The sequence below is a fragment of the Triticum aestivum genome, chromosome 7A (assembly GCF_018294505.1).
Source record: "Triticum aestivum cultivar Chinese Spring chromosome 7A, IWGSC CS RefSeq v2.1, whole genome shotgun sequence".
Taxonomy (NCBI): domain Eukaryota; kingdom Viridiplantae; phylum Streptophyta; class Magnoliopsida; order Poales; family Poaceae; genus Triticum; species Triticum aestivum.
This window is the reverse complement of record NC_057812.1, coordinates 502,012,444-502,032,135: the sequence shown is the minus strand read 5'-3', so window position 1 is coordinate 502,032,135 and position 19,692 is coordinate 502,012,444. Positions and strand designations below refer to the sequence as shown.

The window sequence follows — 19,692 nt, the reverse complement described above, 5'->3', positions numbered from 1 at the left end:
CCCCGGATGAATGTATGCTGAGATATGATCTAGAAGACCAGCTCTCGACCATCTACACGGATGAATATGCTTACTGGAGGCTTCGCGGTACCCAACGGTGGGTGCTTCGAGGCGATGCCAACACCGCCTACTTTCAGGCGATTGCTAATGGGCGGCGCGGCGGAACTCCATCCATTGCTTGTGGGATGGGGATACCCCTCTCATCCGCCCCTCGGACACCCACGTCGATGGATTTTATAAAGCCCTTTTCTCCCCCACCCCTCGGGGTGGGGCTAGCCTGGCTCCCGACACTTGGTCGGCTAACCAGTTTGTCTCGGCCTTGGTAGCCCCCTTCACCGAAGACGAGGTCTTCACTTCCATTAAGGGGATGAACCCCTTCCTTGGCCCCGGGTCCGGATGGCCTGCCAGTGACGTTCTTCAAAACGTTTTGGCAGACCGTCAAGCCGGAAGTCATCGCCCTTTTCGAGGAGTTCTACTCGGGGTCCATGGACCTTGGGCGTCTCAACTATGGGATAGTTACCCTCATCCCCAAGGTCCCGGGTGCCTCCGATATTCACCAGTTTCGGCCTATCACTGTGATCAATGTGATATTCCGGATCCTGGCCAAAGGGTACGCCAATAGGGTGATCCTTCTTGCTGACTCGGTTACCCACCCCAACCAATCCGCCTTCATTCAAGGACGATTTATTCTGGATGGGGTGTTGGTCTTCCACGAAGTCTTGCACGAGGTCTGGACCAAACTCCAGCGTGCGGTCTTTCTGAAGCTCGACTTCCACAAAGCATACGACACGGTCCACTGGCCTTTCCTTCGAGAAGTTCTGCTCCGCAAGGGCTTCGAAGACCGGTGGGTGACCCGAGTTATGCAACTCGTCTCTTGCGGTCGGACCACTATGAACATTAACGGAGAGATCGGCCCCTACTTCCCCACCCTCTGTGGGGTCCGTCGGGGCGGCCCGTTCTCGCCGTTCTTGTTCAACATGGTGGTTGATGCCCTTTCTATTATCCTAGATAAGGCCAAACTGCTGGCCATATTCGAGGCATTATCCCCCATCTGGTAGGAGGGGGAGGGGTCTCCCTCCTGCAATATGCGGACGATACCATAGTAATGGTGGAGGGCACTGTTCAGGACATCGCTAACCTGAAGTTCCTCCTCCTGCGCTTCCAACAGATGTCGGGGCTCACAATCAACTTCGATAAGAGCGAAGTGGTGATTCTTGGGTACACTCCGGCGGAAGCTGAGGATATAGCTGACCGACTGAATTGTCGGCTGGGTTCTTTCCCCACAACCTACTTGGGGATACCCATTAGTGACTCGCGCCTCACCGTTGCTGACCTTCGCCCCACGGTGACCCGGATGCAGCACCGGGTTGAACCATGGAAAGGGCGGTGGTTGTCGAAGGCTGCTCGTGTGATCCTCATCAACTCCTCGCTTGCCAGCCTTTTTGGTTCCTCATGAGCTTCTATAGCCTTCATGAGACGCTCCATCAGGAGATCGCCAAATACCAATCCAGATTCTTCTGGGCTGGCAAGGGTGATAAGCAGAAATACCATATGGTGAGTTGGCCCGATATTTGCAAACCCAAGGACCAGGGAGGCCTTGGGATCTTGTCCTCTGGGCACATGAACATTGCTCTCCTGACCCGATGGCTCTGGCACATCGTCAGTGGGGAAGGAGGCCTTCGGCTCACCATCATCCGGAACAAGTACCTTCAGGGCCAACCACTCGCATTCTGTCAGCGGTCTGGTGGTTCCTAGGTCTGGCAGGCTGTGATCCAGCTGCTACCGGTGCTCCGCATCGGCACGTCCATCTCGGTTGGATCCGCATCCTCGACCTTGTTCTGGTTTGACCGGTGGATCGGCAACCTCCCCCTGGCCGCGCGATTTTCGGAGCTCTTTGCCATTGCGGTGGACTCTCGGGTCTCTGTCGAGATGGCCCTTATTGACTTAGGGTGCCTCGCCTTCCGTCGCCCCTTTGACCCACTTGAGGTGGCCCCATGGGATGCCCTTCTCCAGGTCATCGCCCTTCTCCCGATGGATGTCGAGGGCGCCCCTGACTCCATCTCGTGGCGACTGGAGCCCTCTGGCCGATTTTCCACTAAGTCCCTCTACTCGGCCATCGCCCCCTCATCGTCCCCCGAGCCCTTTAGAGTGATTTGGGACATCCGTCTACCCCTGAAAATCAAGATCTTCTTATGGCAGTGGATCCGGGGACGCCTCCCGTCTGGGGTTGAAGTCCTTAAGCGCAATGGACCTGGGGATGGGATCTGCCCCATGTGCGGCACGGTGGAGGATGCTAACCACATCTTCTTCTCTTGCTCCACAGCCCAGTTTCTTTGGTCCTATTTCCATGAGATGGTCGGTGGACAGTGGTGCAACACCAACTTCCCTGACCTGCTTGCTGAAATCCACGGCTCCCCCCTCCGCCACCGCCATATTAGATGGTTCTGCGTTGGGGTCCTTGCCTGGACGCTTTGGACCATACGCAATAAGCTTGTCATTCAAAAGGTTCCTCTTCGACGTGCGACTGACGCAATCTTCAAAATGTGTGGTTACTTGTAGCTCTGGCGGCCGCTTAGCAGCCCACAGGACCGGGACGTCATCAACACTCTCCTCGCCGACCTTCGTTCGATGGCCTTTCGCATGGCGCCACCGCTGCCGCCTCCTCCTCCGGAACTCGACTAGTCCCGCTGTTTGGGCTACTGTGTGTGAGAGTTTTTCTGTTTTCAGGGCTTGTTGAGTTGTGCCCTCAGCACCAACCTTGGCTACTTCTTTGTGTGTGAGACTTGTGTGTGTGTGTGTGAACCTTGTTGGATGCTTGGCTTGCGCAGTTTGCTTTATATATAAAGCGGGGCGAAAGCCTTTTTCGGTAAAGGGAAGCTGCAGGCATAATCTAACTAGTACCCCAAAGAAGTAACTAGAGCGCTCTCCATTTCTCCAACACCCCAGAACATGACTCAATTCATATCTTTGGTAAGAACCGGACTGCTGAACTCGATCAACAAGGGTAAGTTAAGGATCTGGGCATTGGCCTTACCTTAGCCGGCGGGAAGGAGGATGAAGGCCCTACGGCGGCGGAAGAGTAAGGGACGAGAAAATCGGGGCAGTCGGCGGCGCTGACTACGGTTTCTGGACGAGGGCGGCACAAAACATCGAATGAGGGCGGAACCGAGGTTTTAGGAAGGTGAGGGTGCCAGCTTCAGCCGGTGGTTGCGACCGCCGAGCAGAAGGTCGTCGCCGCAGTCTGTAAGATGATTGGCAATTAGGGTTTGGCGGTTTGGGAACGAACTGGGGACACTTTCGTGGAGCTGCACGTACGCGCACGTATATTTTGCAAAGTTTTAAATAGGTCGCTGGCTAGCGGAAATCCAATTCGGCTCATGTGCATTAAAAATGTTTTTTTACAAATGTTAATATTTTTTTGACAAAACAAATGTGTTCATTGTTACACCCAAATGCTACCTGCAAATTTTTAAAAGGAAAGCATAAGCATTTTGACTTGTGCAAAAAACAAACAAAATATGTATTTGACAACTGTGTGGCAGATTGCAAAACGACCTAACCACCTGACTGCCCTTCGATCCCGATCGCTCAATGCATAGGAACCTCGCGACCTCCTCCATCCACGACCTCTGATAATAGTACCGTTGCTTCCCTTCCCCGCCGCGCTCTAGCGGCAACCTCCTCAGGTGCAGCTGCTGCCGTAGGCTGACCGCGTCACACCATGCCGCGGTCGTCGCGCATCCTAATCATTCCACCGCCGGCAGACTTCCCCTGTCCGACTGTGGAGAGGAACAACGCGTGCTCCAGTCCTCTTGCGTGATGGCATGCTGCAGTTGAAGAAAATATGCCCTAGAGGCAATAATAAAGTTATTATTTATTTCCTTATATCATGATAAATGTTTATTATTCATGCTAAATTTGTATTAACCGGAAACATAATACATGTGTGAATACATAGATAAACAGAGTGTCACTAGTATGCCTCTACTTGACTAGATCTTAATCAAAGATGGTTATGTTTCCTAACCATGGACAAAGAGTTGTTATTTGATTAACAGGATCACATCATTAGGTGAATGATCTGATTGACATGACCCATTCCATTAGCTTAGCATCCGATCGTTTAGTATGTTGCTATTGCTTTCTTCATGACTTATACATGTTCCTATGACTATGAGATTATGCAACTCCCGTTTGCCGGAGGAAGACTTTGTGTGCTACCAAACGTCACAACGTAACTAGGTGATTATAAAGGTGCTCTATAGGTGTCTCCAAAGGTACATGTTGGGTTGGCGCATTTCGAGATTAGGATTTGTCACTCCGATTGTCGGAGAGATATCTCTAGGCCCTCTCGGTAATGCACATCACATAAAGCCTTGCAAGCATTGCAACTAATGAGTTAGTTGTGAGATGATGTATTACGGAACGAGTAAAGAGACTTGCCGGTAATGAGATTAAACTAGGTATTGAGATACCGACGATCGCATCTCGGGCAAGTAACATACCGATGACAAAGGGAACAACGTATGTTGTTATGCGGTCTGACCGATAAAGATCTTCGTAGAATATGTAGGAGCCAATATGAGCATCCAGGTTCCGCTATTGGTTATTGACCGAAGACATGTCTCGGTCATGTCTACATTGTTCTCAAACCGTAGGGTCCGCACGCTTAAGGTTTCGATGACAGTTATATTATGAGTTTATGAGTTTTGATGTACCGAAGTTTGTTCGGAGTCCTGGATGTGATCACGGACATGACGAGGAGTCTCGAAATGGTCGAGACATAAAGATTGGTATATTGGAAGCCTATGATTGGATATCGGAAGTGTTCCGGGTGAAATCGGGATTTTACCGGAGTACCGGAACCCCCCGGGAGGTATATGGGCCTTAGTGGGCCTTAGTGGAAGAGAGGAGAGGTGGCTATAGATGGGCCGCGTGCCCCTCCCCCCTTGGTCCAAATAGGACAAGGAGAGGGGGTCGGCCCCCCTTCCTCCTCTCTCTCTCCTCTTTTCCCCCCTCCGCGAATCCTATTCCAACTAGGAAAGGGGGGAGTCCTACTCCCGAAGGGTGTAGGACTCCTCCTGGCGCGCCTCCTCTTGGCCGGCCAGCCCCCCCCCCCCCTTTGAGCCTTTATATACGGAGGCAAGGGGCACCCCTAGAGACACAAGTTGATCCACGTGATCATATTCTTAGCCGTGTGCGGTGCCCCTTTCATCATAGTCCTCGATAATATTGTAGCGGTGCTTAGGCGAAGCCCTGCGACAGTAGTACATCAAGATCGTCACCACGCTGTCGTGCTGACAGAACTCTTCCCCGACACTTTTTTGGATCGGAGTCCGGGGATCGTCATCGAGCTGAACGTGTGCTAGAACTCGGAGGTGTCGTAGTTTCGGTGCTTGATCGGTCGGGCCGTGGAGACGTACGACTACATCAACCAAGTTAACGCTTCCGTTGTCGATCTACAAGGGTACGTAGATCACACTCTCCCCCTCTTGTTGCTATGCATCACCATGATCTTGCGTGTGCGTAGGAATTTTTTTGAAATTACTACGAAACCCAACAGTGGCATCCGAGCCTAGGTTTTATGTGTTGATGTTATATGCACGAGTAGAACACAAGTGAGTTGTGGGAGATATAAGTCATACTGCTTACCAACATGTCATACTTTGGTTCGGCGGTATTGTTGGACGAAGCGGCCCGGACCGACATTACGCGTACGCTTACGCGAGACCGGTTCTCCCGACGTGCTTTGCACAAAGGTGGCTAGCGGGTGACAGTTTCTCCAACTTTAGTTGAACCGAGTGTGGCTACGCCCGGTCCTTGCGAAGGTTAAAACAGCACCAACTTGACAAACTATCGCTGTGGTTTGGATGCGTAGGTAAGATTGGTTCTTGCTTAAGCCCGTAGCAGCCATGTAAAACTTGCAACAACAAAGTAGAGGATGTCTAACTTGTTTTTGCAAGGCATGTTGTGATGTGATATGGTCAAGACATGATGCTAAATTTTATTGTATGAGATGATCATGTTTTGTAACCGAGTTATCGGCAACTGGCAGGAGCCATATGGTTGTCGCTTTATTGTATGCAATGCAATCGCGCTGTAATGCTTTACTTTATCACTAAGCGGTAGCGATAGTCGTGGAAGCATAAGATTGGCGAGACGACAACGATGCTACGATGGAGATCAAGGTGTCGCGCCGGTGACGATGGTGATCATGACGGTGCTTCGAAGATGGAGATCACAAGCACAAGATGATGGTGGCCATATCATATCACTTATATTGATTGCATGTGATGTTTATCTTTTATGCATCTTATCTTGCTTTGATTGACGGTAGCATTATAAGATGATCTCTCACTAATTATCAAGAAGTGTTCTCCCTGAGTATGCACCGTTGCGAAAGTTCTTCGTGCTGAGACACCACGTGATGATCGGGTGTGATAGGCTCTACGTTCAAATACAACGGGTGCAAAACAGTTGCACACGCAGAATACTCAGGTTATACTTGACGAGCCAAGCATATACAGATATGGCCTCGGAACACGGAGACCGAAAGGTCGAGCGTGAATCATATAGCAGATATGATCAACATAGCGATGTTCACCAATGAAACTACTCCATCTCACGTGATGATCGGACATGGTTTAGTTGATTTGGATCACGTAATCACTTAGAGGATTAGAGGGATGTCTATCTAAGTGGGAGTTCTTAAGTAATATGATTAATTGAACTTAAATTTATCATGAACTTAGTCCTGGTAGTATTTTGCAAATTATGTTGTAGATCAATAGCTCGCGTTGTTGCTTCCCTGTGTTTATTTTGATATGTTCCTAGAGAAAATTGTGTTGAAAGATGTTAGTAGCAATGATGCGGATTGGATCCGTGATCTGAGGTTTATCCTCATTGCTGCACAGAAGAATTATGTCCTTGATGCACCGCTAGGTGACGGACCTATTGCAGGAGCAGATGCAGACGTTATGAACGTTTGGCTAGCTCAATATGATGACTACTTGATAGTTTAGTGCACCATGCTTAATGGCTTAGAATCGGGACTTCAAAGACGTTTTGAACGTCATGGAGCATATGAGATGTTCCAGGAGTTGAAGTTAATATTTCAAGCAAATACCCGAGTTGAGAGATATGAAGTCTCCAACAAGTTCTATAGCTAAAAGATGGAGGAGAATCGCTCAACTAGTGAGCATGTGCTCAGATTGTCTGAGTACTACAATCGCTTGAATCAAGTGGGAGTTAATCTTCCAGATAAGATAGTGATTGACAGAATTCTCTAGTCACCATCACCAAGTTAGTAGAACTTCGTGATGAACTATGATATGCAAGGGATAACGGAAACGATTCCCAAGCTCTTCGTAATGCGGAAATTGACGAAGGTAGAAATCGAGAAAAACATCAAGTGTTGATGGTAGACAAGACCACTAGTTTCAAGAAAAGGGCAGAGGGAAGAAGGGGAACTTCAAGAAGAATAGCAAGCAAGTTGCTGCTCAAGTGAAGAAGCCCAAGTCTGGTCCTAACCCTGAGACTAAGTGTTTCTACTGCAAGGGACTGGTCACTGGAAGCGGAACTACCCCAAGTGATTGGCAGATAAGAAGGATGGCAAAGTGAACATAAGTATATTTGATATACATGTTATTGATGTGTACTTTACTAGTGTTTATAGCAACCCCTCAGTATTTGATACTAATTCAGTTGCTAAGATTAGTAACTCGAAACGGGAGTTGCAGAATAAACAGAGACTAGTTAAGGGTGAAGTGATGATGTGTGTTGGAAGTGGTTCCAAGATTGATATGATCATCATCGCAGACTCCCTATAGGATTCGAGATTATGTTGAACCTAAATAAGTGTTATTTGGTGTTTGCGTTGAGCATGAATATGATTTGATCATGTTTATTGCAATATGGTTATTCATTTAAGTTAGAGAACAATTGTTGTTCTGTTTACATGAATAAAACCTTCTATGGTCATACACGCCAACGAAAATGGTTTGTTGGATCTCGATTTTAGTGATACATATATTCATAATATTGAAGCCAAAAGATGCAAAGTTAATAATGATAGTGCAACTTATTTGTAGCACTGTCGTTTAGGTCATATTGGTGTAAAGCGCATGAAGAAACTCCATGCTGATGGGATTTTGGAATCACTTGATTATGAATCACTTGATGCTTGCGAACCATGCCTCATGGGCAAGATGACTAAGACTCCGTTCTCCGGAGCGAGCAACTGACTTATTGGAAATAATACATACTGATGTATTTGGTCCGATGAGTGTTAAAGCTCACGGCAAGTATCGTTATTTTCTGAACTTGACAGATGATTTGAGCAGATATGGGTATATCTACTTGATGAGACATAAGTCTGAAACATTTGAAAAGTTCAAAGAATTTCAGAGTGAAGTGGAAAATCATCGTGACAAGAAAATAAAGTTTCTACGATCTGATCACGGAGACAAATATTTGAGTTACGAGTTTGGTCTTCAATTAAAACAATGTGGAATAGTTTCACAAACTCATGCCACATGGAACACCTCAGCATAATGGTGTGTCCGAACGTCATAACCGTACTTTATTGGATATAGTGCAATCTATGATGTCTCTTACCGATCTACCACTATCGTTTTGGGGTTATGCATTACAGACAGCTGCATTCACGTTAAAAGGGCACCATCTAAATCTGTTGAGACGACACCGTATGAACTGTGGTTTGGCAAGAAACCAAAGTTGTCGTTTCTTAAAGTTTGGGGTTGCAATGCTTATGTGAAAAAGTTTCATCCTGATAAGCTCAAACCCAAATCGGAAAAGTGTGTCTTCATAGGATACCCAAAAAGTTACTGTTGGGTACACCTTCTATCACAGATCCGAAGGCAAGACATTCGTTGCTAAGAATGGATCCTTTCTAGAGAAGGAGGTTCTCTCGAAAGAAGTGAGTGGGAGGAAAGTAGAACTTGATAAGGTAATTGTACCTTCTCCCTTATTGGAAAGTAGTTCATCACAGAAATCTGTTCCTGTGACTACTACACCAATTAGTGAGGAAGCTAATGATGATGATCATGTAACTTCAGATCAAGTTACTACCGAATCTCGTAGGTAAACCAGAGTGAGATCCGCACCAGAGTGGTACGGTAATCCTGTTCTGGAGGTCATGCTACTTGACCATGACGAACCTACGAACTATGAAGAAGCGATGGTGAGCCCAGATTCCGCAAAATGGCTTGAAGCCATGAAATCTGAGATGGGATCCATGTATGAGAACAAAGTATGGACTTTGGTTGACTTGCCCACTGATCGGCAAGCAATTGAGAATAAATGGATCTTCAAGAGGAAGACGGACGCTGATAGTAGTGTTACTATCTACAAAGCTAGAATTGTCGCAAAAGGTTTTCGACAAGTTCAAGGTGTTGACTACGATGAGAGTTTCTCACTCGTATCTATGCTTAAGTCTGTCCGAATCATGTTAGCAATTGCCGCATTTTATGAAATCTGGCAAATGGATAAACAAAACTGCATTCCTTAATAGATTTATTAAAGAAGAGTTGTATATGATACAACCAGAAGGTTTTGTCAATCCTAAAGGTGCTAACAAAATATGCAAGCTCCAGCGATCCATCTATGGACTGGTGCAAGCATCTCGGAGTTGGAATATACGCTTTGATAAGTTGATCAAAGCATATAGTTTTATACAGACTTGCGATGAAGCCTGTATTTACAAGAAAGTGAGTGGGAGCACTACAGCATTTCTGATAAGTATATGTGAATGACATATTGTTGATCGGAAATAATGTAGAATTAATCTGCAAAGCATAAAGGAGTGTTCTTAAAGAAGTTTTTCAAAGAAAGACCTCGGTGAAGCTGCTTACATATTAAGCATCAAAATCTATAGAGATAGATCAAGACGCTTGATAAGTTTTTTCAATGAGTACATACCTTGACAATATTTTGAAGTAGTTCAAAAATGGAACAGTCAAAGAAAGAGTTCTTGGCTGTGTTACAAGGTATGAAATTGAGTAAGACTCAAAGCCCGACCACGGCAGAAGATAGAAAGAGAATGAAAGTCATTCCCTATGCCTCAGCCATAGGTTCTATAAAGTATGCCATGATGTGTACCAGATCTATTGTATACCCTACACTCTGTTAAGCAAGGGAGTACAATAATGATCTAAGAGTAGATCACTGGACATTGGTCAAAATTATCCTTAGTGGAATAAGGAAATATTTCTCGATTATGGAGGTGACAAAAGGTTCGTCGTAAAAAGTTACGTCGATGCAAGTTTTGACACAGATCTGGATGACTCTAAGTCTCGATCTAGATACATATTGAAAGTGGGAGCAATTAGCTAGAGTAGCTCCGTGCAGAGCATTGTAGACATAGAATTCGCAAAATACTTACGGATCTGTATGTGACAGACCCGTTGATTAAAATTATCTCACAAGCAAAACATGATCACACCTTAGTACTCTTTGGGTGTTAATCACATAAATAATGTGAACTAGATTATTGACTCTAGTAAACCCTTTGGGTATAGGTCACATGACGATGTGAACTATGGGTGTTAATCACATGGTGATGTGAACTCTTAGTGTTGAATCACATGGCGATGTGAACTAGATTATTGACTCTAGTGCAAGTGGGAGACTGAAGGAAATATGCCCTAGAGGCAATAATAAAGTTATTATTTATTTCCTTATATCATGATAAATGTTTATTATTCATGCTAGAATTGTATTAACCGGAAACATAATACATGTGTGAATACATAGACAAACAGAGTGTCACTAGTATGCCTCTACTTGACTAGCTCGTTAATCAAAGATGGTTATGTTTCCTAACCATGGACAAAGAGTTGTTATTTGATTAACGGGATCACATCATTAGGTGAATGATCTGATTGACATGACCCATTCCATTAGCTTAGCACCCGATCGTTTAGTATGTTGCTATTGCTTTCTTCATGACTTATACATGTTCCTATGACTATGAGATTATGCAACTCCCGTTTGCCGGAGGAACACTTTGTGTGCTACCAAACGTCACAACGTAACTGGGTGATTATAAAGGTGCTCTACAGGTGTCTCCAAAGGTACATGTTGGGTTGGCGTATTTCGAGATTAGGATTTGTCACTCCGATTGTCGGAGAGGTATCTCTAGGCCCTCTCGGTAATGCACATCACATAAAGCCTTGCAAGCATTGCAACTAATGAGTTAGTTGTGAGATGATGTATTACGGAACGAGTAAAGAGACTTGCCGGTAACGAGATTGAACTAGGTATTGAGATACCGACGATCGAATCTCGGGCAAGTAACATACCGATGACAAAGGGAACAACGTATGTTGTTATGCGGTCTGACCGATAAAGATCTTCGTAGAATATGTAGGAGCCAATATGAGCATCCAGGTTCCGCTATTGGTTATTGACCGGACACATGTCTCGGTCATGTCTACATTGTTCTCGAACCGTAGGGTCCGCACGCTTAAGGTTTCGATGACAGTTATATTATGAGTTTATGAGTTTTGATGTATCGAAGTTTGTTCGGAGTCCCGGATGTAATCACGGACATGACGAGGAGTCTCGAAATGGTCGAGACATAAAGATTGATATATTGGAAGCCTGTGATTGGATATCGGAAGTGTTCCGGGTGAAATCGGGATTTTACCGGAGTACCGGGAGGTTACCGGAACCCCCCGGAAGGTATATGGGCCTTAGTGGGCCTTAGTGGAAGAGAGGAGAGGTGGCTATAGATGGGCCGCGCGCCCCTCCCCCCTTGGTCCGAATAGGACAAGGAGAGGGGGCCGGCCCCCCTTCCTCCTCTCTCTCCTCTTTTCCCCCCTCCGCGAATCCTATTCCAACTAGAAAAGGGGGGAGTCCTAGTAGGACTCCTCCTGGTGCGCCTCCTCTTGGCCGGCCAGCCCCCCCCCCCTTTTGAGCCTTTATATACGGAGGCAAGGGGCACCCCTAGAGACACAAGTTGATCCACGTGATCATATTCTTAGCCGTGTGCGGTGCCCCCTTCCACCATAGTCGTCGATAATATTGTAGCGGTGCTTAGGCGAAGCCCTGCAACAGTAGAACATCAAGATCGTCATCACGCCGTCGTGCTGACGGAACTCTTCCCCGACACTTTGCTGGATCGGAGTCCGGGGATCGTCATCGAGCTGAACGTGTGCTAGAACTCGGAGGTGCCATAGTTTCGGTGCTTGATCGGTCGGGCCGTGGAGACGTACGACTACATCAACCAAGTTAACGCTTCCGTTGTCGATCTACAAGGGTACGTAGATCACACTCTCCCCCTCTCGTTGCTATGCATCACCATGATCTTGCGTGTGCGTAGAAAATTTTTTAAAATTACTACGAAACCCAACAGCAGTCCAGTGTGCCGCTCGCCGGCTGGCGCCCTCTCCTCTTGCGTGATGGCATGCTCCAGTCTAGTATGCGCCTAGTCGTCCGACATCCTCTTCTCTCGCATGCTGGCGTGCTCCAGTCCAGTTCGCCCTCGGCTGGCTGGCGTGCTCTCCTCTCGCGCGATGGAATTGGAGGCAAGTGCAATTCCAGCACCCACCACCAGGTCAGTTCATGTCTGCCTACATGCCTGCGATCTTCTTGTGTTTATGCCAATATGGTTTTCCTTGTTCACCGACAGCCTCTAGTGGTAGTTTACATAATCTGTCCACCTCCTCACGTTTAATGCTCACCAACTAACCCACATTGAACGATCACAGTCGATGAATGAATGCATCGGAACGTTCCAGACACACCACAAACTAGTGCAGAGCAGAGTATCCAACGCGTTTCTCCCTTTAGTTTGGCTTGCTTGTTTGTTTGTGTTCAACTTCAGCACTGTCTTTCTTCAAGTAACATAATATGATCAAGTCAAGCCATTGGATGCTAGTCCTAGGTTAAAGAGGACTTTGTTCGGTCAAGTCTCAAGTCAAGCAAAATTAGTACTCTCTCTTGCACTTTTGCTATCTACTCTAGTGGCCTTTGGTCGGTCAAGTCAAGCTTTACACTGAATCACTCTAGCACGGTCAACTCCCCTCGGCCGGCGCTTGCCTCTACCACCCTGCTGCTCCGCCTCAGTCCGCCGAAACGCTACTGTTTTTTCTCATCACTACTATTTTTCTTTCATGTGTGAAGATGGAAAGGGAAAAAATTAATGTGGTGTTTTGCAGTGGTAGTTTTGATCTGAAGAAAAGCTATTGAAAGCATAATGTGGTAATTTATGCGTAAACAACATGGTAGTATACCAGTGGCGGAGCTTCGAAGAAAATACTAGGCGGGCCAACTCAAAGGAGAGTACCAAAAGTTTTAAGATTCTCAACCATACTATCCAGGTTTTTTCATCAATTGATTGAATTTCAGAGTATTCAAAGTGTTATAAATAGCTGACAACTCGAGGGAAATTGGCATTGATTGATAAATGTGCATTTTAGGAGAAAAGAAAAATACATATGAGGCTCAGCAGCCAGCAGTGCTCGTTGAATCTGGTGTTGCTACATACATGTCGTCAGTTACCATGAGGAGAGAGTATTCTGGCTTGGCCTGATCATCTAAACCTGCTGCTTAGTACTACAGGTGGTGGGCTGGGTTGGCTTCTGATGCATAGTTGAAATAAAAGAGCACAAATCCTGGGCGGGCCACAACCCAGTTTTGCCTTAAAGAAGCTCCGCCCTGTAGTATACACACCTTATACCTGGTAACTTATGTACACAAACCGTAGACCTGATAACTTCATACAAACATCACAATAAGTTCGACCAGATAAAATTTTGTTCAAACATGTGCACTCAAAAACTTTTGTTTACATAATATGGTGATATATGCACCAAAGAACTAATAACTTAGATACAAATACCGTGGTAACTGTGACCTTGAGGAAAAAACTTGTTGAAAACAACTCCTGTAAGTGTAAATAACATGATAATATATCAACCGCATAGTTGATAACTCCATGTTAACTTTGAGGGGGGGGGTTGTTAAAAACATGCACTCGATAACTTTTGTAAATAGTAGGGTAATATACAATCAGTAGATCTGATAACTTGGATAGAAACACCACGATAACATTGACCAGAGGAAAAAAGTTGTTGAAAACATACCTCCGGTAACTTTTCGTGTAAATAACATGATAACTTACATGCCATATATGCAGATAACTCATGCAGCCCATGCGAGATAACTTTCGATAAAAAAAGATCGTCGAAACATATCAACATGACATGAAAAATGGGGATAATTTGATTTTAGCCATGAAGACGAACGGAGGCGAGGAGGGGAAGGGTGGGAGTGGCGGCAGCGACATCGATGACCAACCGGCCGTGGGAGGAGGCTATGCAGGCGGAGACGAGGCCGGGAATAAATACTACTTACAAACACCACGGTAATATTGACCAAGGAGGAAAAATGTGTTGAAAAATATGTTAGCGATAGCTTCTATGTAAGGAGAAAAATTCAAAAGCATGTCTCGCTAACTTCTATTCAAATAGCATGGTAGTATACATACTGCAGACATGATAACTTACACAAAAACATTGCGTTAACATCTAGGGAAAAAAGTTGTTGGAAACGTACCCTCGGTAAATTTTGTGTAAACATCATGGTAATATACGTACCACAAACTTGACAACTTAAGCACAAACATCATGATAACTTTGACCCGGATGAAGTTGTTGAAAAGCGTACCCTCGATAATTTATGTGTAAATAACATGATGATTTACCCACCGAAGACCTGATAACTCTCGTTCAAACAGCATGGTAACTTTTTGACCCTAAGTTTTTTCGGTTGAAGAACATTAACCCCAATAAGTTCTAAGTAAATAGCACGGTAATGTATTTACTGTAGACACAATAACTTACGCAAAAACGGTATGGTAGCTTTGACCCATGAAAAAAGTTGTCGGGAACATATCGTTGGTAAATTTTGTATAAGTAGTATGGTAATATACGCATCGCAGATCTGATAAGTTACACAAAAAGACTATGATACGTTTGATTCGGGTGGATGAAGTTGTTAAAAATATACCCAAGAACTTATGTGTAAATAGCACGGTAATAGTCTTGATTTGGAGAAGAGTAGTAAAAAGTGGTCGAAAAATACACTGATAACTTTTGTATGTAAATAGCATAGTAAATCACACACCACAATCTTGATAATTTAGGTACAAACACCGCGGTAAATTTGATCTGGAGCAACAAATTGTTGAAAAGACCCCCAGTAACTTCTGTGTAAGTAGTATAGTAATATACCCATCACATACCTGATACCTACTTACGTACAAATATCATGGTAATATTTGACTCGGTGGGGAAATTGTTGAAAACATACTCCTGTAAATTTTGTGTAAATAGCATGGTTATATACACATCACATACCTACGTACAAACACCACGGTAACTTTGATCAAGCGAAAAAATGTTTAAAACATACCCCAGGTAACTTATATGAAAACATCATGGTAAATACGAACCACGACTGACAACTCATGTACAAGCGCCGATATAACATTGATCAAAGAGCATGGTAATATACGAACCACAAACCTAAAAACAACATGATAATATAAGAACCGCAGGCCCGATAATTTATATGAATACAACATGGTAATATATGGTTGGTGAACCATTTTTATGCCTTCGATAATTTATATGGAAATAGCACGGTAACATGCATATAATGGGTATGGTAGGCGTGGTAAATTTTGTCTGAAAAAAATCATTGGAACATGCCAACATGGGATCTAGTTTCGAAGATCTCGCCGCGACGAATCTTTTATGTAAAAACAACTTTTACATCGGATCGACGGTTTAGGCTACAAAACATTTTGAAATTTTGAAATAAAGATAATCTAGAATGACATCATTTTTTTGTCCTCTAGTGTATGCATATAATTAGGAGAAATGCACATGGAAGGAGAAAGAGTGTTAATGTATGCATGTATTTAAAGTGAAGAAAGTAGATGTGTGACAGTTTTGCTTATATGGCATACATGTGCCAAATATCACAGAATGCCATATATTATCTCCAAATGTTATACTTATTTCTGTTTTTTTACCGATGAAGTATTGTTATCCCATTTCACATGAAAATTATCAAGCACGTTCGTTACACTAACAAAAACATCTTAAGAAATAACAATTTTTATTTTATATGCCACCCAGAGCCACAATGGCCATCACACTTTGCCTGCGTTTTCTCTCGCGCTGCAAAGCGAGCTATAAAACAAGCGCCCAACCCAACCTCGAGCTCACCTAAAGCAAAGCTAGCGAGCGAGCACATTTTTAGATTTTTTATTTTTGTGGGATTTCATTTCAATTAAAAAATATTCATGAGTTCGATAAAAAATGTGAATACCGGCAAAATTGCCAACTCAAGAAATGTTCATGAATTTGAGAAAAAATTCGCAAATTTGTGGGGGGGGGGGGGGGGGGGGATGAAGTTAAAAAAAAGATTCACGAACTCAAAAATCGTCCATGAATTTGGAAAAGGTTCATGAATTCAAAAGATGTTAGGGAAGTTGAAAAAATGTTCACGGATTCAAAACTTATTCATGAGTTCAAAAAATGTTCAAGTGAATACAAAAAACTGTTCGTGGATTTAGAAAACTTCATGAAAGAAAAATATTCAATAATTTTAAAAATATTCTTGAATTCAGAAAAAGTTCACAAATTCAGTAAATGTTCACACGAATACAAATAATATTCGTGAACATTTTTTGAAAGTCATGAACAGTTTTTTTGAAACCTGTGAAATTTCTTGAAATTATGAACATATTTTCAAATTCCAAACATTTAAAAACATGACTTTTTGAATTGCGAACAAATTAAGGAAAGTCAAGCATTTTAAGAAAAAATACGAACAAATTTTAAAACGTGAACACCTTTTGTAATCTCGAGCATATTTTGAAAAATCATTTTTTTAATTATTTAACTTTTTTGAAATTCGTGTATTTTTGAAAAAAAAAAGAAAATAGCGAAAGGAAGAAAATAGAAGAACAAGAAAAACATAATAGAAAAAAATAACGAAGAAGAAAAAGCAAACAGGAAAGAAAAGAAAAGGAAAAACAGAAGGAAAACCGATACTTAAAAGATAGGGGAAAAGGAAAGAAAAAACCGAATGAAACCTTCCTAAAACCAGATTTTTTTTTGAGCCAATCCTAAAACCAGATGGAAGGCTCCAAAATGACCAAAAAAATGCTGTTGAGTCTTGAATGACCCCTTCACGTGTGGTAATGGGCCGGCCCACAGGAGGGTCCGGATGAGTGATCACCGTCTTAGACGTTGCAATAGTCTAAACATATCAGGTGTGACAGGAGTAGAGTACTCACTCCATCATTAGGGGCTGAACCTGAGTAAATCCTCGTGTGTACTCCCATTTAAGCCCACTGCACACTCATAGTTCCTCCATCACTACCCTTCTACTTTCTGTCAGATTCTTATGTAGAAAAAAGAATTTACTGTCAGATTCATTCCCACGAAAGGATGAATCAATCAGTTTGGACAAGTGAGATAGTCACTCGTTGCCGAAGACCGTTTGTCATCCTCTACAGACCTTTTTTCCTGGATACTGCTCGAAATGTTGTAAGTATTTTGCTGGCTTAATTGAATTTTTTTATTTAGAATCGATGAAACTTCTGTTTTGCTAGATTAGAATCACGTTAATTTATGGAAGTGTCAGTCCATTATGTCGAAGTTGGCCATATCTCGTAGTATTAATTTTGTCACTCAAGTGTGGAGTATGACGTTGTCCATATTTTCTGAAAGTAACCTTCTCCATCATCTCGTCCATTTCTTGAATTTAGAACACGTAACTAAAAGGACAAAACATTCCATTGTCATCTTGGTGAAATTCACAACACACTATTCCCATGCGCAACATTGTAATAACAAAAACCTTTCTCTTGCATCGTTACAAGAAAAACTAAGAAACAGACGGAAAAATACAAACAAACAAAAAAGCAGGACGACATTTTCTTCCCTTCAGTTGTTCTGCATGCTTGTTTTCTTTGTCAAATCAAGGACCTAAACAGCCACTAGCTCGTCGCTATTCCAGCGAATTCAGCAGAGTCGGGTCCATCATTGATCTCAAGACCAGCGCTCCCCTTGTTTATGACCCTGCAGCTGAGCCTTATCTCCCCCTGCGTTCCTGTCAGCACCTCGATGTCCCCCATCTTCACCATGGACTTGACAAACTTGCTCTTCCAACTCTTCTCGCTTTTGACAAACGCGTCGACCGATGCTTTCAGAGTCGAGTTCGTGAGCAACGCCTGGTCCGACGTGAACAGGCCCAGGTTGTTGGTCAGACCCACGTAATACTTGTTGTCCAGCAGCGTCGGGGTGATGATGTCCATATCCGTCGTCGTGGTTGGGAAGAACTGGCTGCTGTTGGCAGGGCATATGCTTTTCAGCAGGAAGGCGTAGGCCGAGCTCATCGTAGGATCAACCTGGCAGTAAATCAATCACCATATTAGAGAAATGGGAGATACTGGACGCATAGCATAATAATGTCCAAAAGGAAAATGTCTGACATCTGGCGGCAGTTTTGAACACCATTGTATTATACCTGGCTGGTGTTGCTGAAGGCATATAGCCTGTTTGTGAAGGACGAGCAGCGGGAGACGCCTATGGTGTGCGCACCGGAGAGGACGACCATGTCCTCGGCCGTGAGGTTCTTGAGGGTGAAGTTGCCGACCAGCTCGGCCGCCGTTGAGAGCGGCGAGGGTAGGTTGCTGAGGGCGCTCGCGTTGGTGGAAATCCTGCCGTCGCGGCGCCCGGCGGGCACCTTGTAGGTAACATTTCCTGCTAGCGCGATGCTGTCACGGGCGGCGAAGGCGAGGATGTCCGCGCACGAGACCGTCTTGGGGCATTTCGCCTCGATGGCCTTCTTTGCAGCGTCGATCACCTCGAACCCACGGAGGCTGGGCTTGTTGGGGGGCGCGTCTTTCTCGGCGGTGTTGTTTGCTGTCGAGTCGATCAGGACTGAGCCATCACAACCCTGTTGCCATGTTGTAATTATGTTTAGTACGACAGTAGAGCACCTCGCAAATATTGCATATGCAGTTCAGGCTTACCTTGTGTTGACAGTGCAGGTATAAGAAACTAAATGCCATGAACACACGTACCTTGACAAAACAGTCGTGGAAGTGCAACCGGATGAGGCCAGCGGCGACACCGGTGTTGTTCTTGAAGGCAGCAGCCACCGCCTGCTGCACCAGGTTCTCTGCCGATGGGCAGCTCTTGCTGTAGAATCCGACTTTCAGGCCGGCGCCGACAGTGGCAACTGGGAAAAGGGCAAGGGCAACGGTGACCGCCGAGGTGAAGAGCATGCACTTCATGGAAAGGGAGCTCATTTCAGTTGCTTGTGTCTAGCCTTGGTGACTCCTGTTTCTGGATCTCATGGGTTTATATGTAGCATACTGGGGTGTTTGGAAGGGCAAGTCTGTCAAAACAGGTGCAAAAGCTCGGCGCTGCACAAGCGGTGCGTGCCATATGCTTGATTTTCTTCTTCTTCGTCTTTGTGGCCATATCAACATGCTCCCTGAGATGCTAAAGCCAGCCCATGTGTGATGATCAAAGCCTTCGCTCCGGCCAAGGTAGAACAATGTTCTAGTTTTGCAGGTTAGGACGTAGTATCCTTAGCTGAATGAGGCTATTTTCAACACTGGAAAAAATAGCGCACTATAGC

The 19,692-nt window shown here is 44.6% G+C and overlaps 1 protein-coding gene across 1 annotated transcript; it reads right to left on the bottom strand.

The window, feature by feature from the left end:
* Positions 1-17,851: 17,851 nt before the first annotated feature.
* LOC123151423 (peroxidase 1) lies at positions 17,852-19,378 on the bottom strand. The gene is made up of 3 exons (XM_044571142.1): positions 19,130-19,378; positions 18,571-19,002; positions 17,852-18,451 (listed from the first exon to the last, which is right to left on the bottom strand). The coding sequence occupies exons 1-3, from the start codon at positions 19,355-19,357 to the stop codon at positions 18,041-18,043; spliced, it is 1,071 nt and encodes a 356-aa protein (XP_044427077.1). The 5' UTR covers positions 19,358-19,378; the 3' UTR covers positions 17,852-18,040.
* Between the last annotated feature and the right edge of the window lie 314 nt (positions 19,379-19,692).

What these genes read in the sequence shown, in the direction of transcription:
- LOC123151423 (XM_044571142.1), bottom strand. Translation starts at nt 19,357, where the DNA reads ATGAGCTCCCTTTCCATGAAGTGCATGCTCTTCACCTCGGCGGTCACC. An exon ending in TCCACGACTGTTTTGTCAAG is followed by an intron (nt 19,003 to 19,129) that starts GTACGTGTGTTC and finishes ACATGGCAACAG; the next exon opens with GGTTGTGATGGCTCAGTCCT. An exon ending in CCTTCAGCAACACCAGCCAG is followed by an intron (nt 18,452 to 18,570) that starts GTATAATACAAT and finishes ATTTACTGCCAG; the next exon opens with GTTGATCCTACGATGAGCTC.